The following is a 24091-nucleotide window of genomic DNA, read 5'->3' as shown; positions in this document are numbered from 1 at the left end:
GGGGGGATGATTGTATTCACCATATCCCCCACCTAAAATGAGGGGAGATGTATACCCCATCCTCCAGGATCTACGCCCCTGCTATCCTGCCAAAATGTATACTTATGTTCCGTAGTCCTCATGTTCTCACTGTTAAGTATGACAAAATATGATGCGTCAGCACTATGAATTCCCGTTATAATTTCAAACACCTTAATCAGACCCTCTTCCCCTAGCTCTTCTTTTTTCAAGAAAATACAGTTTAAGATATTTCAACTTCTCTTATATGACAATCTTTCCATCCCATGCACCATTGTAGTAACCCTTCTCTGACTGGTTCGAATCCCTGTCTCACTAAACATACTCCTCCTTTCATCGTAGGGCATTATAATGTGACGATCAACCCCACTATTAATTGGTAAAATAGTAGTCCAAGAGTTGGCGGGGGATGGTGATAACTAATTACCTTCCCTCTAATCTTGCACTGCTAAATTAGGGACGGCTAGCGCAGATAGCCCTCGTGTAGCTTTGCGCGAAATTCAAACCAAAGCAAACCCTTCTCTGAAACTTTTCCAACAATTCAATGTCTTTCCTAAGATAAGGAGCACGATAGTGAACACATTATTCAAAATGTGGCATAACTAGTGAAATATGCAAGGAAACTATGACATTTTCAGATTTATATTCACTGTTACTGTAAATACAACCGATTCATTGAAGGAGAGAAGAGACCGGACCTATAAGATGCGCCACTAATAAGTACCTTACGCACTTATATGGACAGGATCAGGAAGAGAAGATTTCGCACGTTGGGACTCAAATTATTTTATTTCTCGGCAATACATTCATCTTTCCTTTTAAAAACTATTTATGATATTATTTGGGAATGATTATGGAGGATGCTAAATTTGCCGCTACAGTTTACAGAAAGTTGCCAGATTAACATGTGGCTAAACGTTACGAAAAAGTCGTATGATTAAGAGAAAATTCGTTAAATCTAGTGATAAAATCATTAAAATAGCAACTCTTGCACAACATGATTTTCAACAGAAATTACACGAATTACAAATCAAATGAGTTTATTGCATTCACTTATATGTATAACAACGTAACATCTAACTTTCATGTGAACACATTCTGCCCAATCACAGTCTTTCTCTATTGAAATCGTGTTGGATTTATTATTTATTTATCGCTATGAGTGGTAAATTAAAAAAAAAAAAACGATATGTAGTCAAATAACGCTTCAAGTTCATGCATAATTACTCAAATACACAAACAATGCCAGATAGACTTCTACGGAGTACAATAACATATTTTGATAAAAATTGGCGAAAAAATGAGCTGTTATTAGAACTAGACAGGTATTGCATATATGATGATGGGAGACCTAAACACCTCTCCCCGTTAGATCTATACATTAGATCATTAAGATAAAATCATTTAAAATAATAATAATAATAGTAATATTAGAATAGAGCTAAAATAAAACAGATCACCTACGTTCTAGACTTACTTAAATAATAATAAGAATAAAAAAAATCAAAGAACAATATAAATGGACATTACCCTGAAAAGGCCCTGACTAAATTTATGATATCACTCTAGCCATTCTGTATTTAAATCGAAATATATTAATCTGGCCACTCTAACAAAGTTATGGAAGGAGGAAGAGGTCTAGTGTACCTGACCCTCTTGGGTATACAAATAAATATACCCAAATTGCAGAGAGAGAGAAAGATAACGCTTCATGATGTGTGGGTTGAGCAAGCAAAGAGCGATTCACACATCACGATGTGTTATTTAACTATATATCGATAATAATCATTTTTAATAGCATTAATTTTTACTGTTTTAATTATTATTACTACTTTAATTTTAGTAGTATAATTTTCTTGTTAACGAATCAATTTCCAAATTACTGTTTATAATGCGAGTTGAAGAGAAAATATATTTTTGAACACTCGTGGTTGCATTTGATTCGAAAGTTTTAATTTTGTTTTGAGGATTTTGCTATTACATTGTATCAGAAGAAGCGAAATGGCAGCACTACCATTCCTACGAAGAAGCGAAACTGATACTGAAAGTCTTGGAATACAGTTTGACCCTCCGGTTTATATTCAACGTTATAGAACGGTTCATGACATTCTTGAAAAAGAAAACATTGTAAAGGTTAGTAAACAAGGAGCTGCACATCATTATACTTTTTCATATTGTAATGATATTAATACTATTGCTATTAGTATTACTGGTACTACTACAACTAGTAGTAAGTAATACATCGTCGTGTATTAATAAATAATGTGTACATGAGTTATGACTGAAGAGTAAGACTAAGGCATAAAAGTTGCATATGAAGTTACACATTTAAGTAAGCTATTTATGCGTCCAGTTGGGTATAAATCCATGATGTTACCATCAGTAATGGCAATATTGCAATAAATTATAGTTAGTGTAAAGTGTAATTAGAGTTGGTGTTTACTAAGGTATATTTTAACATAAGAAATTCATACAGTGATAGATTATCTCTTGGAATAATTCAAGAATTAAAACTCTTAACTGATGTCTAGCTTGTCTCTTTCTTAATTTTCTTAATAACTTTCATAAAGTTGAAGAATTTTATGCTGTTAACCACTTGAATATTATAAATTAATTTCAGTAAGCTTATATTTTACCCTTCTTTTTTTCAAGACAGAATTTCTCAACAAATGCAGATGTAGGATACAGAAAAAGTTTACTAGAAATCAACTAAAAAAATCATCACCACACATTCTTTGTAAATCGTATGTAGTCAACACAGTGTAATTCTTAAAGAAATTAACCTTCTCAGGACTGAAATCTGTGTAATGATATATGAAATTAAAAGTTATTTAGAAGATCATTATTTGGTGTTTTGAATGCAAAACATACACTGTAGCAAGTAAGAAATTGTCACTCTTGGGTTTCTGGCAGATATCTCCAGTTTGTGTGTATAACTATAAGTAAATGGTATTCAAATGACACTTACTGTATGTGGCCCATGTGGCAATAAGATATAAAGGTGAAATTACCTATTAACACCAAATAATAGCTTAACTAAATAATAAAACTAAGATTCAGAACAGAATAAAATATCACAATTGCAAGATACAGAAAGATATTAATGATCTACATCAGAAGATATATAACACAAAACACAGACTCTATGAAGATATCCCCATCCATATAAACTATAAATTTCATACCAAGACACACAAACACTAAAGAAATTTGAAACTCTTATAAAGAAACAAAATTCTTCAAACAAGAACCTGAAGAACCTTTGTCATCATAGACACACTTAAACACACCATAATAAAGTTTTAAGGAAATCACTAATAACAAAATCTGAAAAGAGTGTACTAAATAAAGAGCTAAAGTTTGCCCTAAGACTTAACTAAATACCCACCTTAGGTACAACTTAAATGACAGAAAGAACAGTCTGCAGTTTACTGAAAGAATAAAGAGAAGCCATGAAATATAGACCCATTATAACACTACTATACTAGAAAAACTTCCTCCCAAAGCTTGAAGTAAAAAAAAACCATAGTAATTCTACCAGCAGACAAAGGAAATACCACTATAATCAGGCACAATGAAGAGTATTCTATCAAATTTCAAACTTGTTGAAAATATTCACTATGCGAAGATCAAGTCTCTCTAAACTGCTAATACAGAAAAGCAAATTAACCAACCCATCAAGAAACATCAGACATAATGGATAGCAGAGACAACTAATAGTTTGTAACAGCACAATCCACACTTCTATATCTTACTAAAAATTTATGTTTTAGCTAGATATCTGGCAGACTTATAATCACTAACAGGTAAATCATCTACACATTCTAAGAACATGACCTGCTATGTAGAAATTGTAAAAGTAATCAGGATAAATTCGCCAGACACAATGATCAGCTTTGATGCATTTAACCTCTTCACTAATGTACTGGCCTAACATGGCCAGGTGGTTAAGGTGCTTGACTCATAATTTGAAGGTCCCGGGTTCAAATCCCCATCTCACTAAACAAACTTTACCTTTCAGCTGTGGGGGCATTATAATGTGATGGTCAATCCCACTATTCATTAGTAAAAGAGTAGCCCAAGAGTTGGTGGTGGGTGGTAATGACTATCTGCCTTCCCTCTAGTCTTATGCTGCTAAATTAGGGGCAGCTAGTACAGATAGCCTTCATGTAACTTTGCATGTTTTTCCAAAACATACACTAATGTACCAATCCCTGGCATACTAGAAGTACTCCACCAATAACTTGAAAATAATAGAACTGATAAGTAATGCAGCACCCCCCCTGATAATTTCCAAGATAATAGAAATTACAATTTCTGTCTCAAAACAAACTAACGTTTGTTAGTACTAACAATTAAATACTACTAGCAACAATAAAGTCTGTCTCAAAGCTTACTCCTATCACTAGTACCCATAATCTGTATATGGGGCATTCCAAAATTAAAAACTGTCACTCTAAGCCCCAAGGTGTGGCTCAAGTATAGTGAAGATACATTGGTAAAATGGTCACACATTGCAGCTAATATTTAAGAAATTGTGAACTTTTTGAACAGACAGCATCCTGCAATACAATTTCCAATGGAAATAGAAAGGAAGCAAACTTCTTTTCATTAATGTGATGATTACTGAGGCACATAATTAACATACTACAAGATTTTACAAAAAACTTGCAGATACAACTGAATACCTAATCTACAAATTAAATCACCCCAACAGTCTAAAGATAAGTGTTATAGGCTGTTTAGTTTCAAGAATTAACAAGATTTTTTAAAACTAAAAAATGGAAGAAAACACATCACTACAATCCTTCTTAACAGTGAATACCTGGAACACTTGATAAAGAAGAAAATAAAAATTAACACTGAGAATAAATGGAAAAAGAGTTACTGACATGCAATTATATTCCTTTATGTCAGAGGTCTCTCTTGAAAATATACAGATAATATGTTAACAGTATAAAGTCATAGCACTGTTCAGAAGTTACCACACAATATAACCATAATTACTGTTCACCAAACCACCTAAAGACCTACTATGGGTTCCAGTACATTGGTGATACTAAAAGACTAGCAAAGGTTAGGATTCAGAAGCATAATAAACATATAAGAATTAGTAACATTGGATTATCTGCAACATTCCATCATACCAGATTATATCTTACATTAACGTCGTAATAATAGGATATGAATCACATATGATAACAATTTGAAAGAAGCCTTCATCATCCATTTAAATGATAATCCAATCAGTCAACCATGTGTAGAAATCACCAGAAAATGAATACCCTTCTACAAAGTACTGGATTTCAATTATAATAGGGAGACTATACACACAGTTGAATGTAAAATACACCACACTTCTATCACAGATATCAGGGTTTTATATCCAACCACAGAAGATAGCCCTTCCCAGGACTTCTTATATGCAGCTTAAAAGTAATCACTTGACCATATAACTTTATTGTGAGAATATTCTTAAAAGTAATGTATGTTTATGATATCTGTATAATTATTTTGGGATTAAAAAAATACATGTAAAAATATTTTTAGAATTGAAAATGCTTACTATTGAATAAATCTTATAAAAATATGAGCAAAGTTAGGTATTTATGCTTAAAACTGCACCCAAGTAATATTCAGAGCAGAACAGAACAAGTAAGCAAAAACATGTAATTATATTCAGCTGAATGGGGTTACATTTACTATAAACATTTGTGTGTAAATATAACTGACAGTGGGTGAAAAATACAATGTTTGTTAAGCATCCAGGAAATTTAATATGCTGGTAACTTTATATTGATATTCTATCCTACTTTTTATTTCTTTCTGAGGTAATTGATTTTGGATGCGCAGAAGGGAAGTTCCTGAGATATATCAAGAAAATTGAAACTCTTGAAGAAATTGCTGCCGTTGACTCACAGTATAGTTGTTTGGTGGATACAAGACAAGTTGCAGAACCTATAGCATGGGATTTCTTGTTTAAAAGAAAAAGACCTTTGTGCATCAAGTTATACAAAGGAAGTATTTGTGACTGTGATAGTCGTGTGGCTGGATTTGATGCTGTAACATGTATAGAATTGTATGTCTATGTTGATTATTTTGCTGTAAAAAGTATTTCTAATTGTATTAATGAATTGTGCCACTTGTGTATTTGTTAATATAAGCTTGATCACAGTATATTTATTTTGATTGGTTTATTACTAATTAGTTATATCAAAAACAATATTGCATCAAACTAAGTAGTGCTGTTACGGATTGTTTGTGATTGTAGGTTATCATTCCTCTGTACTACAGCATTATATCCAGAGAAGGTCATATAATATCAAGGGAGTTTTTAACTCTTAATACAGTTACTGTATATTAGGATGTTTGATTAATACTCCTGAAATGTTCTTTTAAGTTACAGTGTGTAGTTTATTTTTAATTAGACTGTTCTATTGAATTAGCTTCACTAACTACTGCATTAACATTTTGATCTAATCAATGTAGATGGCTTGATTTGATTGGTAGTTAATGAAGTTCTAAAATATCAAAACATGTATAATATTTTTGTTTATTTTATTAAATTTTTATACTTGAAGCTAAAGTTAATATATGTTTATATGTATGTGAAATTAACAGTTTTGATTATACATTTGTGAGGTGGCTTTATTATTTTGTCTTGTTTACAATTGCCATGTGATGTCTTTAAAGAAGAAACACTTTACATAAATAAGAAATACAGCACATAAAGAAAAATTGCTCTTTCCAATATGATTTGAGATGTTTATGCTTAAATCTTCAGAATAATATTATTTCCTGTTTTTCATTTTCTTCCAGGAAAGTGAGTTTTAAAAGCATAGGTTTGGAGAAAATTAGTCAGAAGCTACATAATACTACATAAGTAGAAATACATTATTTCAGAAGTTTAGACATGGAATAAAGTGATGCATGTTTTTGTTTTGTGTAGACCAGCAAGTAGCACTGGATCTTCAGTAATTGAATGGTCTAGGGTTTTACAAGTTTCACATAGCTATTGATCTTTGTATACAGTCGAGTGTAAAATATACACTTTCTCCTAAGTTATTGTGGTTTAATGTTGTGAATTCACCACCATGTTTTTGATTCATAATAAAAAACTAATAAGTAAACATTTTTGAAAAGCTAGATAAAAGTGTGTGAAGTAACATGAGATAGTATCTTTTTAGAATATTTTCAATGTGTGTAAATATGGCTAAAATCTAGTTCTTCACCATACTTTTGTTCTAAAGCAGAAAAAAAAAATATTTTTGCTGACATTTCTCCCAAAAATATTTTCTTCTGCACAACAAATGATTAAACATTTTTAATTATTGCTCAAACAGCAATAACACTGTTTCTAATATACACACATTTGAAACTGAATATTAATTGGATTGTATTCTTCAGATTAGAGCACCTTAGTAATATAGATCTTGAAAGAGTACCATATACAGTGTTTGGATACATTCAACCTAGGCTGGCAATTTTTACCACTCCAAACAAAGACTTCAACTGTTTGTTTCCTGGAATAAAAGAATTTCGCCATTGGGACCACAAATTTGAGTGGGACAGAACTGAATTTAGAACATGGTAAGTTAGTTAAAAGGTTTTATGCCATTCATTTCTGTTTCATAATCTAAGTATTCAAAGGAAATTGAAAGATATTTTACAAGTAACTGAAGAAAATCTTTGACTGATTTTTGCATAAAACTAGTTTTATAAATACCAGTAATTACAACTGTTTAATATCCTGTTGAAAAAGTGTGATGAATTATTGATTTTCATATTTTTCTTGAAACACTTCTATTTGGAAGGAGAAATTATAGGTGAAATACAAACATTACATTTAGCTCTTGTAAAGTTGAAACTACTGATAAAAACATACTGAAGCTAAACAATATGAAAGTTAATAGTATGAAATTTTTTTAAATCTCTGTATGTTATTAGAAGTACAGATAGCCCTTGTTTAGCTATGTGCAAAATTCAAAACAAACAAGCTATTAGAAATTTTTTTTTCTTCATGTTTAGTACTTTGAAAATTAAATTTTAGTGAAACCTCACAACTAATTACATTAAACTGGCTTGTCACAGTTTCAACATCATATCATCAACATGGAGTAATTTTCTACACTGTTTTCAGGAGATAAAATTACCCATTTTGAAGGCTATTAAATGGCTTACATCTCTAAATTGAAAATTGTGTTTGTCGGGCTTATTTGATGCCATCCATCTTTCTCTGAAAACATCATGGTGAATGTTGCTAAATTTGTTTTCCTTCACTGTAACATGTTATGTAATTGAACATACTTTTTTTTAACTAACAACTTTTTCTTTAAGAATAAATATAAGGGTAAAATAGTGGATATAGAAATTACTCTGAATTGAGATTTAACAATGAAAACTGCACTACGTTCTTTAGCTTGATTAAGACGTTTTTTATTCAGTTATGCTACTTAGATCAATGATGTTGAAACAAAATTTCAGCTGTATAGCTGTGGCTGAAAACTTAATATAAGCATTTATAATAATCCTAATGATTATTGCAGTTGGATTATAAACATTTTGTTCTGATAGTGTCTTTTCTTTGATACTACTGAATGTGTACGTTATTTAAAATATATTTCTCTTGAACATAAACAATTAAAAAATAAACTCTTAAGTTTTTAACAACACCATTTGCTAAAATGTGAAAATGAAATTCTCATATTTCATGTGAAAGCTATTGTGAATTTTAAACATGTCTCCAATTAGTTTTGGAATTATGACTTGTGCATGTGTGTGTATGAAATTAATTAAGCATGGGCTGTGAGATTTTAGAACATTAACATCAAGCAAGATTGTTATATAATACTTTCCTCCTCTCACAGAATGAGCAATCTCACTTATTGTTACTTTCAAAACAACTTTTTTTTATTATCCATGCCACAGACCTTCTACTGGAATCAAATGATTCCATCATGTCTCTCATGCAGATTATCATGTCATTTCTCTACCAATAGGAGCATAGTACACTCACATGATCTATGTGAATCCCTTTGTGCTCCTTCACCAAACTCACTATCACCTGCACTCAAACATCTTTTGTCTTGATTAGTGTTTTAGATTGAATTAGTTCTCAAAATGCTTTTAATTAACACTCAATTTTTTTAAGTTATCAGGTTCTCTTACCCTTATTGTAATTGCATTTTTCATTGTTTTTATTGATTTATATGACCTGAATTCCAGAGTTAATATTATCATTTTGGGTGTCTCACGTTCGACAAGTGCTTTATTACAGGCTTCGGTTGCTGGTGATTCATTGTGAGATTTTTATACGATTTTTATTAGCAGAGAGATTGAATGTGATGAACATCAACATTTATAGACATTGCCCCACTTCCTTTTCAACATGTGAAACTTGAGCAAGCTGACAAAAACTTTGATCATCTTTATTCTCCTGAATTTGCAGTGCCTTTCCAATTCTTTCTGAATATGCTGTTCAGCCTTTTATGGTTTCTTCAGACTATATTTCTCAAGTATGTGGTGTTTTGACCCTTGCTCCTATATCTCATGACTCATGTCTTTCGTTACTGCATGCCTGTACTTCCCAACTGAACGTGTTTTTTTTTCCTGTCCCCCAACATTTGGGTTCATGCTGAACCCCATTTGCCTCTCACTAGGGAGATCTCATCCCCTGCAGGCTTCATATTAGTATGCCTTTGCATATCATAGAGCTGACTGCCTATATCTTGACCAACAACTCTGGGGTTTACTTTTACTCATTTGGGAAGTGGACCCCAAATTTCCCATTTGTGTCACACATTACCCTTAAGACTCTTTTGCAATACCTTTCCACAGTTTCCTGTCTCAGGCTTTTTATAGAAATTCTGAGGGGTATTTTGGAACATCCTCTTCTGCCTTACCTCCATATTGGCTCATTTTTTGTATTTAGCTCTGTCTTTACAAACGTGGTTTATCTGTTGATGGGACCATTTAGGTCATGTTGCAGTCTTAACTGAAACTCATCTACCTGTTCTTTATCTTTGGGATTTGCATATGGCTCCATTTTTAAGATGTTTTATCTTTGATACATTTCTGGAGTTCTGTGTGGCATCTGTAAAGCAACAATCTATCCTTTCCCATCTGGTAGTCCACTTATCTTGGTCAGAGCAAAGTGTGATGCTGATTCCAGTTTTCCAGCCTTCCTATTTCCAACTCTTACTTGTCCCTATTTCTTGTGGTGCCACAGTTCATTCTTTTTCTTAACAATGAATGATATGCCTTCAAGAGATCTGGCAAGTACCTGGTGGGTTTTGATCCAGTGGAAGCTTGACTTATGGCCTTCATTCATTGGTAGCATCCTTTCACCACCAGAATTTGAGCTTTTTAGGTTTCATCAGTGGATCTTGAAATTGTATTTCTTGCTTCACTTTCCTTGTCCCAGGTACTTGCTTTCTTACCCTCTTCTTGGTATCCCATAACTTGCCAACATCTGTCATAGATGATACAAGACCTTCTCACCCAACAGGCAATTTCATTTTTACATGGACTTCTGGCCCATTCCAAACAGGAGTCAGTTAGTCATACTTGTCAGTTCCTTCTTGAAACTCTTCAGGTAGACTGGCTAAGAAAATTGAGAAGCTCTTTCTGTTTTTTACCTGATACCTTGGGCATTTGGATGTATTTTTCAACACTTAATATCAGTCAATCCAAACTTTCTTTTATCTGACTTCATTCCAGGTAATTGTCAATTTGCTCCTTCACTCTCTGCCCATGAGGTTCTGTCACTTTGGCAATGTAGTATTTTATAACACTGCTAGTCTTCCTTGGCTACACACACATGTGATCTTTTCAGTGAACTCTGCATTACAAGTGGAATTTTCCTCAGAATCTCTTGAATTATCCCATTACAATTCCTCTTTCCCTGATCAACAATCTCATTTGGCAATTTGAAAAGACCCACACATTATCTAGTGTCCTGTGTCCACCTCCTTACATAGATTTACATTGGTTTACAGATGCATCCATCCAGGGATTGGGTACATGGGTTGATCTTAAGGAAGCTTTTGGTCATTGGTCTTTGCATATCTGTGTCCTAGAGTTCCTAGCCATTCAACAAACTATGGATCACCTCCTTCCCATTGGCAGACATTGTCTGGTAATAATCCCAACAATTCAATGGTGTAGGCTAATATCAATCACTTGAGTGGAGCCTGGTCGAGAGATCTCTGTTTTCATATATTAGGTCCCCTATATTGGTCCCATGTGCAACACATTCATTTGTGTGTCATGTCTCGGGTGTTTTCAATCTCTTGACAGATCCCTGCTGTGGCAGAATTTATCCAAAAAGTGGTCTCTTTATCCTCTCATTTTCAGGTCGATTTGCATTTTGTGGGATTTTCCTCACATAGATGCATTTGTCACCTCACTAAATCACTAGTTATCCTCTTTTGCCCCTTTGGTGTGGATTCCTGTATGTGGTGACAGGACCTCCAAGGGAAGGTTCTGTTCTTTCAGTTTACCTCCTCTGGGATCTAAACATCCAGCCATATGTTTGCTGTGCATGGTGACCCATGAAAGGGAGGAGAGGATTCTGGTGGTTGAGGGGTCTAACCCTAGCACACCACTTTTGCCTTGAATTCCTGTAGATAGCAGCCTAGAGGTGGCTCCCCTAGGGTCAATTGGCTGGTTCACTTGGGCTAGGGTCAACCAAGTACCAGTGTGAGTGTTCTTAACAGGAGCTGTGAACATTGTATCTGAGGCTGGTGTTTGGGTAAAGTGCTCATGGAACCCTGGTTTTACTGCAGTGCCCTTCTTTGGCATTGTAGTATGTCCCTCATAGGGCTCCATGGTGGGTGGGAGGGATAAGTGGGTACAAAGGTATTCCTTGTTTATTTTGGATCCTCCAAATAAAAACTTAAATAAAATAGTGAAGAAACAGTCCATAGGTAAAAGACCATGTCTTCAAGATTCTGAGCAGCAATCTTCAACACCTGTAACACCTGTACCTCATTTTCTTATACTACATTCTCTTTCAGAAAAAGCTATAGAGCAAATGTCTCCCTTTTTCATTCAGAAGGGACTAGAGGGACTTACTGGCTCTCCACTGTCAGTAAAGAAGCTTTGATCTGGTGACATATTGGTGGAAACATCCACATCTCAACACGATGAACTCCTCTTACATTCAAAGGCAATTTGAGATATACCTTTTGAGGTTACACCTCATACTACTTTGAATTCATCATGAGGAGTTATTGTTCAGGGGGATTTGAAGAACATTCCAGAGTCAGAGATTCTTTCTGGTTTCTCCACCCAAGGAGTTTCTGCAGTGAGATGTATATCCACTCGCAAAGATGGAATTAGGATGCCGACCAGTGTGCTCATTCTGACATTTTCATCACTACATCCACCTGCCAACATCAAGGCATGTTAGCTTAATTGCAGAGTATGGCCATACATTTCAAACCCTCTCCAATGTTTCCAGTGCCAGCGGTTTGATCACTCGAAGATGTCATGTTGTGGTTCCTTGACGCGTACTCGTTGCAGTGGCAAGGATCATGATGCCTATGAGTGTGAAACAGACTCTCATTGCATCAGTTGCAATGGCTTTCACCCATCCTACTTTCGTTCTTGCCCTAAATAGTTGTAAGGAAAAGAGGTGCAGCATATGAAAATGATTCATAACATTACTTATCCTGAGGCTCGCAAATTGCTGTCCACCACTTTATCTTGGACATATGCTACTGCACTTTATTCCACTACTACAGTAGGAGTGCAGACAGATCTCTCTGTGCTTCCAAAAGAATTGTTTTCAAAACAAATGAAAAGTCTTTTGACCTCCATTGTTAAAAAGGTTGAAGAATCAGCTTCAACACCCATCTCTGTCCCTTTTGTACATTCCAACAAATCCCAAAATCCACATTCTTTGATTAAGGTACAAGCATTTCCTCAGATACATCTTCTTCTCTCACCCCACAATGCAAAACGATCATTTGTTCAAATCCTCAGTTGCTGGAATCCTCTGCCAACAGCAAAGACCTTCCCAATTGACCTAGGATGGGATACATAGAGGTCAAAAGACCTTCCTTGAATAAAGACAATAAAGAAAAATGACGTGGTCACAATGTTCATCTACAGATAAATAAAAATAGCCACCTTGATACAATGGAACTGTTGAGATTTACATTCTAATCTGGATGACATCAAAACACTGATTGCTTCCCACTACGTTTTCCATGATAACCTCATCTGTGGTGGAATCCTGTCTGCCATATGGTATTGAAGGCCAAAAAACGAGTCTGGAATACTTTATATAGGTATCCCACCCTCTAGCACCTCATCGCTTTCCAGCAGGCCTGTGCACATTCTCGGTGGGTTAGATGTCAAAACCAGATGGAATCTTGGATTAAGTTCACAACCAGCATATATGCTACCTTCAGTTCCAAAGCCCTATGGGACAAGAGTTGAAAGGTCAGTGGGCAGTATAATTCCATTCCCTCTCAATTTTGCTCTCTGATGGCCAGGAAGTAGCTGATACTCGGAGCATCTCCAATACTCTAGGTGAAAGCTTTTCTGGGTATCTAGCACTTCTGCTTTTACTTCCACCTCTTAAGCATCAAGATTCAAGCAGAGCAATCACCTTTTTTTTTTCGAGCTGATTGTCTCTATGACTATAATCATCCCTTTTCACTGGTGGAACTTAAACTGGCCTTTCATCAGTCTAGCAGTACTTTGGTTGGTTTTGATGATGTACACTATGAAATACTGTGCCATCTATCTTCTGCTTGTTTTTAATCGAATCTGGGAAGAGAATGTTTTTCCTGATGCCTGGCACTAGGCTATTGTCTTATCTTTCTCTAAGCCTAGGAAGGATCCCAAAATTTCTTCCATCTAATTGCTTTGACAAGCTGTCTCTGTAAGTCCTTAGAGAGGATAGTTAACATATCATTTGGTTCCTTCAATCAAATATCCTCCTCTCACCAACTCAGTGCAGGTTCCGATGACAGCGCTTCACCATGGATTACCTGATTTGACTTGAAACATCCATCAACATCTTGTATCAGTATTCTTTGACATTGAGAAGGCTTATGATACAACTTGGAGGTATGGCATTTTGTGAGACCATCATATGTATATGGGTTATGTGGCTATTTGCCCATTTCTATTCAAAATTTTTTAATGGACACAATTCCAAGTTCATATGAGTTCGACACTTTCCAGTTCTTTTCAACACGAGCTTGGAGTCCCTCAGGACTGTGTTTTAAGTGTCACATTTTTCAGTATAAAGATTAATGCAATCACTGAACAATTCCCTCTCACTGTTGCAAATGGGCTCCATGTCGATGACTTTCACATCTCCTGTCACCTGTCAAACATGAGGTATATTGAGCGGCAGCTACAGACTATCCTCAATTGTTTACTGAAGTGGACCACGGCAAATGGCTTTAACTTCTCTCTCTAAAACCATTTGCATGCACTTTTGCTGTTTATGGGGTATTCACCCTGATCCTGAACTCCGTATCAGCAAAGTTGTGCTGCCTGTAGTCCTTGAGACAAAGTTCTTTGGACTTTCTTTGACCATAAGCTGATCTTTATGCCACATATCAGGCAGCTATGGGTCAAATGTACAATAGCACTGAACATCCTCCATTTCCTCTCTTCCACCACCTGGGGAGCAGATCGATGTTCCATGCTAAAGATATATTGTGCTCTTATTCGTTCGAAACGTGACTATGGATTGGTGGTCTATGGGTCTACCAGGTCTTTGGCCTTAAAGATGCTGGACCCCATTGATTGTCAAAGACTTCATCTCTGTGCTGGGGCTTTCCACACTTCTCCAGTTCAGAGCTTATACTTAGAACCTTCTTAGCACCTCTGCTGTTTGCCACTCTCTTTACTATATGCTTCAAAACTTCATTCCTTACCAAAGCATACCACCTGGGTTTGTGTTTTCTTTTCTCAGCGGGACATACTTTTTCAGAATAGACGATTTTCCATTGCTCCTTTTGGCCTTCGTATGCAGGTGCAGTTGGATGTATTGGGTCTGTTTTTGGATAACATTGCTATATCAACTGGTCAGCCTATCTCACCATAGCTTCTTACAGTCCCCAAATGTGACCTATCTTTAAGTCATTTTAAAAAAGCGGACACTCCTGATTGGGAATACTGTCTGTTATTTTCTGAACATCTTTTGAACCATCCTTCCACTCCTATTTTATACAAATAGTTCAAAATCAGCTGACTGTGTGGGCTCGGCTCAGCCATGGTTTGTTGTGGTTTGGTGGTTGTGTGCAGTCTCCCCTCTACTGCTTCTGTGTTCACTGCTGAACTGTACACTATTTCTCTTACCCTGGATAACATAGAAGCTAAGGAGTACTCAAACTGCACTATTTATACTGACTCACTTAGTTCTTTACTTACTAGAATTGCTTCACATTGGTTCACACCCTGTTCTCACTGATATTCAAAACCGACTGGCCCATTTCCCTTTAACATCTACCTCTATCCAGTTTTTCTGGATACCAGGCCATGTTGGTATTCGCAGGAACAAGCTTGCCGACACTACAGCTAAGTTTACGTGCTCTGGCACTATCACCCTTGTGCCTGTCCCATACATGGACTATGGTCCTGTATTCAAGGCTCAGCTCCATGCTAGCTGGTTGAGAGTCATAACAATGGCACCATTTTAAACATGTTCTGGTGATGGTGACACTGTCCACCTTGGTAATGTTTTTAGTTTTTTAAAGACTGTTAATCTTTTTAATGCCATTTAAGTTTTGTAATTTATACATTACACCTTTTTAATGTGGCTCCCTTTTAAAAATCACAGTTCATCTAGTTCGATTTAAAATTAGAAACTGGCCGTAACATTAAATAACTCGAAACCAGGACTGGAAAGGCCAACTTCAGGTGACTGACAGTGGTTTTTGTACTTACCTGTTAGTCTTCCTGACGAGTTCAGATAATTGCAATTATGCTACAGAAAGTCCTTTATAACTTGTATTACTGTAGTTTTCCCTTACTGCTATAGACTTGGTGTAAACATTGATTTTAATGCTATTTATGTTTTGTAAACTTTGTTTTGTTTTACCTTAATTTCCTTTTATGACTTTTACTAAACTTAATTTTAACTTTTTACCAGATGTTGGGTGCAGATAATCTAGATGCTTTGTGCCATAAAACACCAAACCAACCAATCAACTATCCTCTTTTGATCTCTGACATTTTGGCTATAGATGCTTTCAGCCATTATTGATCACAAATATTTTTATACATTTATCCTCTTATCCAATTGCCTCATCATGATTTTTCCTTTATCCATGCCACTGTTTCTAATCACTCCCTTCTGGTTGGCTCAACCATGATTTCGTTTTTGTACTCTGATTACAATTATTTTTTTTTGTACCACTTCCCTTATTACCTGACCTTCTCCATAAACCATGCACTTTATACCTAGCTTTTGTTTGGTCTTTGGCAAGGAAATCTGGTTTCTTCCATCTTATAGCTTTTCATTTGACTCAGTCTGTCTGTTGTTCTTCCATGGAACTGTATCAGCACATAACTCCAGGCTCAGAGATTTCCTGTTGCTCATCCTACTATTGTTGGTATCTCTGAGTTTCTCACAAAACTTTTCAACCAGGGTCTGCAGGTTCATTAATTTCAGATTATTTGATAAGTTTATCACATATGTTTTCCCTTACTACAGGGTTTTTCCCTCACCCATTCTTACCATGTTAATCCATTCCACTAGATTCATCAACCTCCTGGGCAACCTGCTCTTCTGGAGTGGGATACTAATGTGGTGCATTTGAACCTATTTCCTCATGTCTTTTGTTCCACCTGCCTTAAGGCATACGTTCTCCTCCTTTTGGCCTGTGGGCATTGGCAGTCTGACTTGTTTGTCATCAATATTGCACTCCCACTTTACGACCAGTCCAACCTTCTCCTTTACTCAGATCATTCATTCTATCCCAAAACGTTAGGAGCTCTTGAGGTTAACTCCTTTTTTTGTTTTTTTCCATTTCCTCTATTTCTCATATTTAACTCCATCTCATTCCAGATAAGACTTCTATGCCCTGTGTGTGTCCTTCATAGTTATACTACCCACATGGCTTCCTTTTGTGGTTCCTGTTCCTGTATCTTTAACACATAACAGCCTTCTTCACTTATAGATCTCTCCCCTTTTACCCTCATCATTTGGGTTCATTATTTAATCCAGTTGGCTTATTCCTCCTTGTCCACCTCCTGCCATACTTTTTTGTGTTAACCTCTAATCAAATATGAGATCTCACTTGTCATCTTTATCAGCCTTTTGGAGGAAATCCTGCAACTGAGCATGTGAATCAACTCTTAACATATTCATCTCCCATTATTTACATCATATTGTGGTTTCACCTTCCTGTGGAGGATGTATATTGGAATCTGTAGTCTCTTTAAACAGATTACAATATTTGGGTTAGTATTACTTTCACAACTGTCCTGAAGTATTTATCTTCAATCCAGCTTTGGCCTGTAGCTTATAAGTATTCCCTTCAGCAATTTGGGGATTTGGCTGACATCTGCCTTAGTCAGATTGTCTTCTTCCATTCTTTCTTTGTTTTTCTGGTTGGTTGTTGTAGGGATTTATAGAGTAAAGATATTTTATTAGAAAGTCCTCTACCACTTGTGTTACTGTAGTTTTTTTCTTGATGCTGTAGACTAGATGTTAACTTAGGTTTTATGCCTTTTTTTTTACTTTGTTTTATTTTATCTTAAATTCCTTTCATAAATTTCCTAATTTTACTTTAATTTTAACTTTTTACTGGATGTTTGGCACAGATACCCTAGCTGCTTTGTGCCATAAAACACTAAATTAACTAACCAACCTGAACTAATATTGTGCCACTTTTCTGGGGCAGCACTTGTTCTTGTGTTTAACTCTTTTAGTTTCAGAGCTGTTAAACATGTTTGAATCCATGCAACACTAGCAGTGGTGAAGGAAAGAAATGCAAAATGGGAGTGCTGGGCTAGACATACAGATTTAATAAATAGTTTTAATTTTCTAAGGAGTATGTTCCCAGATTCCTCCAATCTGTGGGTGCATGTTAACAGTGACGGAAACCCCTCAAAATAGGTAGTATGATGCAGATGATTGGCTTTCATCCCTCTTGGTTGGCAGTTCAATTATTATAGACAGTGGTAAATAACCATATTTGCATTTATAGCAAAGCTATTAATATTTTTACTTAAAATCACCTGAAGGTTCTTTCTGTATCTAGTAGCTGATTGAACAGTCCACTGATTTTGTAAATTTCATCATTGTCATAGTTACCAGTTTCAGTATTCTGTAGGTGTCAAGTGTTGATCTTTGTTATAAAATTTATATTATTTTTTCTGGTATTTAAGTAATTAATACATTATACTGTCATTCATTTTTTTCTATAATGAATACAGTTATGGTTTTTGATAGTTAACATTTTGATATAATTTTTAAAAGAGAGTTAAATGAGATATTGTGTTGTGTCTGCTTGTGAGTTCAGAATTATCAGTGTTTACTGTCTTTTAAAAATGCATTGAGTTCTGTGAGACTTTTGCAGCCTTTGTAGTTTACTTATATAATGAATTATTAGTACTTCTTTAGAGTTAAATAAAATAGTTTTAAAGTAGATGTTAAATTTACAAAAAGAATAAAACCTAAGATTTTATAGATGTAAAACGTCTTAAGCATTTTGATAGGAACTGAAAGAGAAAAATGCATCAACAGAACTGTAAATTTTGCAAAGATGTATAGGAATCTTCTGTTAAAAAAAATACTACTAGTAAATGTTTAGTTTAAAGTACATGATTGTTTACTTTATTTTAATGCAAAGCTATACCATAGGCTATCTTCACTGTCTTTAATGCAGTAATTAACCCTTAAATTTAGTTTTATATAATCCATTAAGCCACCATACGGCATATGGATACATAATTTTAGAGGAAGTGTACAATAAGTTATTAAGTCATAAAAAAATTGGATACAACAGTTTGAAATATCTCAGCAATAAGTAAATCAGTAGTGAACTTTGAAAAATTCAGATTAAAGTCTAAAATGCTAAGTTTTAATCTGTAAGTTTCCATAAAAAAAACCAACAATATATGTATATATAATGAAGTAATTTTTAAATTAATAGGCTTATAAAAGTTAATCTAATAAGTTAATGTTAAATTTCTTAATAATAAGATTAAAACTAAACAATGGATTGTATGAATAGTGGTAGCTTTAAATTTATTCTAGAAAAAATGGTGTGACATGTTGTGTGATTAAATTACACTACTACATTCGTGAAATGTAAAATTACATATGATACATTTTTGGTTTTAATTTTATTTAAGCCAAGATAGTGAAAAAATATAGCTGTGTAAAAAAAAAAAAAAAAAGTAGAACATACTACATAGAACGCTATGCGATTGGTGAAATAACATCGCAGGTACTTTAAGTTTGAAGTTACACAGTTTAAAGAAGTGAGCAGTAATATTTCTCACATTTTTTTTGCAGTTAAGTAATCTATATATTTGTCTTCTAGTTTACTGCACTTTTAACATACTAGCTTATAATGTGAAAGATTAAAATCATCAGTGCTTACATATTGTTCATATCCTGCAGTGAATCTAAATAAGGGAGTGTTATTAGAAGTAAGCATCTTAACAAATTCTTTCACTGTTTGTTTTACCTCTTAAAAGTTAAAAGTAACTGCTTCTTTGTGTGTGTGTGCATCTATATATAGCCAGCATTTTACTTTAATTTCTAATGCTCAATTACAAAAAATAGATGTGAACTTTTATTCTCTGCTTCTTTCTTATAACAGTTGCAAAAGGCAAGATAAATTATGTACAATATTAGAAATTAATTATGAAAATGGCAAGGAAAAAAGGCTATAAATAAAATTATATGGGTATTATACCCTTTTATCACATGAAAATGAACTGCACCAGATAACAGACATGTACCAATAACCTATACTGGAATTAAACCACAATAAATGGAAGGAGCAAAGCTGGAAAAACATTATTTTACAAATGGTTGCAAATTTGAATCTTTAGATAACAATTAATGACAGTTTTTTTTTTTTTTTTGCAATGGAAAGCATGGTGAGGAGTATCAGTTTCAGTTTAAAGCTGCATCTCTGTTGTAAGTATCAGTAATCTTGCCAAAATTTCATAACTTTGGTTCATCATGCCATCCCATCTGAATGCTACTTCTGAAACAGGAATACATCTCTCAGCCAGATAGTGATCCCAGGTATGCATCACATCTATTGAAACAATATATTGAAGTAAAGAAACAAATGGAATACTCATAGCAATGCTCAAAAAGTCCCAATATGAATATGCTTGAGTTTGTACCAGCTTGTGTAATAACTGAGAATATCAAAAGGTGACCAAACAACTTGAGTGAATCATGGTGAGTAATGTGGGACATTAAAAACAATATTCCACAATCATGCAATGGCAATCTATATTGCATTATGAAAACAAGGTATGATGCTCTGTGTAAAACATAGTAAAGAATATTGTATTTGTAAATTGTACAGATTTTTAATTTTCTTTTTGTATATTATATATTTGTACCATTTATAAGTATACAAAGTAGTTGCTGCATACAAAAGATTGTATGTAAATTGAAGATTCTCAGACTTAAGAGACAAAGTAAATATGTAGAATTACATATGTACTTAACATAATTATAATTGTAAAATCCTTTTCATTATTGAAATTGTTTTGCCAGTAGATATAAAATTAAACTCCAATTCATTATGTGAACAGTTTTGCACTAGATTTTCTTTTTACCATATTCAATCTGTAAATCGTAAACTTTTGGCCAAATAAAACAAAACCAGCTTCTCAAACTCTGTGTTGTAAAATGTTAATGTAATACTAGTTGAGATATTTTATATGTTTTAGTGTTTGTTTGTTCCAGGTGTTTGAATATTACAAAACAGTTTTCCAACTACACTGTTGACATTTTGGGAATTGGAGACCCTCCTTTAGAGTCAGCCAGTCTTGGCTGCTGTAGCCAGCTTGCTGTATTTAGACAGTCTTCTGTTGACAATTACATAAATAAAAAAGTCTTGAAGCCAAATAAAGAAACACCCTATGTTTTAGTAAGTTTACCATTAAAAGTTAACTTAGAAAAATCTGGTACAAAAAGCTAGAAAACAAGTCTAAGAATTATATTTTCTTATTAGCAGCTACTAAAATAAAGTAATTTGTTTTGTATTCACATTGATTACTTGCTGTTGTTACATTTGGAGTGCATTTATCAAGTAGGAAAACCTAGTTTCTAGTAATGCAGTTTGTTATGTTTAATATTCTGTTCTTCCCTTGAAGCACAACAGAGAGATGCAGAAGTATGTTTTCACAAAAGTAGTTAATTAGTTCAAAATGGTAAACTGGTTATTTTAACATAAGCTGTATTTATACCATGTGTTTATTTCAACTACAATAACAATAAAGATTGTGCTACAAATTACATGTGATCTCAAGAAAATATTGTGATCTGCTTGTCAGAGAAGTTTAAAGCACTGCCTCAACTACTGTATAAATAAAGTACATGTGAATATTCTTTGCATCTTATTAAACAGTAAATGTGGTTTAAGAAGCCTTTGTAATGTCACTATATGTTACCTATGTTTTTGTTGTATATTGCACTTGGATGAAAAAAAATAATCTTCTGACATGCAATAAAGTTCATTAAGGATCAGTTGTTAGCAGAAACTCTAAGATTAATTTATAATTTCTATTCCTGGCTAGAGTTTCATTTATGTTAATCAAAAGTATCTGTTAAAAACTTAAATCTTGTTTTGTGAAGAAAACTTTCAAATGTATGACAATCATTCCTGTAAAGGAAGTTTTGTGTTCTCTGTGTGCATATAAGCATAATAGTAAAAACTTATTGAAGTATTTACTACAGTAATTCTTTAACATGTCTTAGAGTAGTTGAATGTTTTACATTATTAAAATCCAAGCTATTGGCTAATTTTCATAGCCATATTCTTAAGCTGATGGTAAAGTCTTTTATTTTTTGCTCTCAGTGTTATAATTTGAACTATCAATGCATATGTTAATGTATCTGTTTCTAAACTTTCACATGAGTTTCATGTTCTCTTCTAGGTTAGTGAACATGTTTATCCACATGAAGAGTCTTTGACAGAAGCCTTGTAACAAATTCTAAACTTCACGGCTGATATAGCACATTTTTTTGCACTTTTAGGAATGATGCTTCAGTTTTGTTAATTATGTATTTTCAGAACACTGAGCCTGGAAAATTAGTTTTCTCTAATAGATTTAATTATGTTCAGTTTAGAGAAACTCCAGTCAATTTTTCCACTGCAGTAAACAAAATATTTTTCTAAAATTTTAACCTTAAACATCACTGTTTGATTACAAGAAATAAAACATATTGTGAGTTATTTCATAGAAGAAGTTATATGTTTGTTATATAAGTAGTTTATGCTATTTCTTCACTAAATACATGCAGTTAATATTCATGTAAGTAGTGTTAACATATGTATGTATTTCCGTAATTTATATTGTGTGTGTGTGAGTATGTTAAAACATTTTACTTTTTGAATATCAAGCAAATTGATGAACAATAAAATTTAAAGTAATTGAAAGGTCACTATATTAAAATAGTTAAAATGTTTTGGCAAGTTGAGTTTTCTAAATAAGATGCAGAAAAAATGAAAAGTAAATACTACCTGAAGTCGTTTTATTAGATATAGTAAGGAAACCCATTTTTATAATAATAAAAGTTATTTAAACTTATAAAGCCTTCATTTTTCCTTTTGTCATGGAAGCAACTTTTGTGTGTCATGTGACTTTTGGTACTTTTCCAGAACGAGATCATTCTTGATTCTGTTGTATATTGTTGCCTAGAGCATGTGGATGGCTTTTTCCACTGAACTTTGTTTTTGTAGTTTCTCATCTATTACCAAATGCCATACTTTGTTTACCACAGATGGAATATTGGTTGCTTCATGCCTCTTTCAAGATGGTCCTGGTGATCCAAATTCATCCACATTCCTTGGTGTTTAAATTTAATTAAGCAGATGAGATATTCCAGTGTTGGACATTCTAAATTCCTAATATGAATATATCTTTATGATAAGAGTATATAACTATTTTGCATTGGAAAAGGCTATCATGTACCATTTTCAAAAGTAGTCAATTTCATTAGTATCACATTATCTACAAAACCCTCAAACATAGTCAGTGCAACTTTATTTCAGCTGTGACTTGTTGATTTGTGTGTTTAAAATAATTTTAATTAACATAACATATTCAAAGCTGTGTAGTACTTTTCAAAGTGTAATTTGCAACAGACTTTCAATAGAAGATTGAATTAAAATTATCATTACTTAGAGACTAATTATGAGGTGGGGAATTAGGTATAAAGTAGGTTTCTATGCACATAATTTTGGCAACTTATTTATCATGTCATGGAAGATAACACATCAAATTTTTAAAACTACTTGTGATAGTAATGAAGTTGCATGTTCTTGAAATACTTGCATAAGTAGTTATTACACTTCTAAATGGATTTTTTAAATATATATTTTCCATAGAGTACATCATTATTCACTAGTCCTTTCACCAGGCTGTTTGATAGTTCACTGTAATAAATTTTATAAATTTATTCTTGTTCCTTTTTATGATGTAATGAATAATCTGATGTTGGAATGTTTGAAGGAGTAAGTAGGTGTTCTCAGAATTAAGATCTTGAATGTCTAGAATATGCAGAATGATACTTTTTGCCAAATTAAGATTGGGATTTTCAGAAGTGCATTGATTACAAATATGTAAAAAAATTGGCTTGCTACTAATTAGAGGTTAGGACAATAATTTGTTTTATATTTTTATAGCTCATAATTGGATTTGACTAAGTTAGAGAAAAAAGACTGAACTCATTGTAAGACGAAGTAAAATTCTGTCTTTATTTTCAACAAGTATTAAGTAATAGATAAGTTTGTTAAAAATTGGGCATCACTTTTAAGAGTAATTCTATATATATATAGTATCTTCTTATCTAAGAGTGTGGCATATCATGCATAGAAACAGTAATATTATTATTCTC

At 33.6% G+C, this 24091-nt stretch overlaps 1 protein-coding gene across 1 annotated transcript; it reads left to right on the top strand.

The window, feature by feature from the left end:
- The first annotated feature begins 1336 nt into the window (after window positions 1-1336).
- Hen1 (Hen1 methyltransferase) lies at window positions 1337-22786 on the top strand. Its single transcript, XM_076489800.1, has 5 exons — window positions 1337-2151; window positions 5850-6097; window positions 7426-7608; window positions 20936-21119; window positions 22129-22786. Exons 1-5 carry the CDS (start codon window positions 2020-2022, stop codon window positions 22177-22179), a joined length of 798 nt encoding a protein of 265 aa, XP_076345915.1. The 5' UTR covers window positions 1337-2019; the 3' UTR covers window positions 22180-22786.
- Window positions 22787-24091: the final 1305 nt, after the last annotated feature.

Source organism: Tachypleus tridentatus, chromosome 2 (assembly GCF_004210375.1).
Source record: "Tachypleus tridentatus isolate NWPU-2018 chromosome 2, ASM421037v1, whole genome shotgun sequence".
Classification (NCBI taxonomy): Eukaryota; Metazoa; Arthropoda; class Merostomata; order Xiphosura; family Limulidae; genus Tachypleus; species Tachypleus tridentatus.
This window is presented reverse-complemented; position numbering and strand designations above follow the sequence as displayed.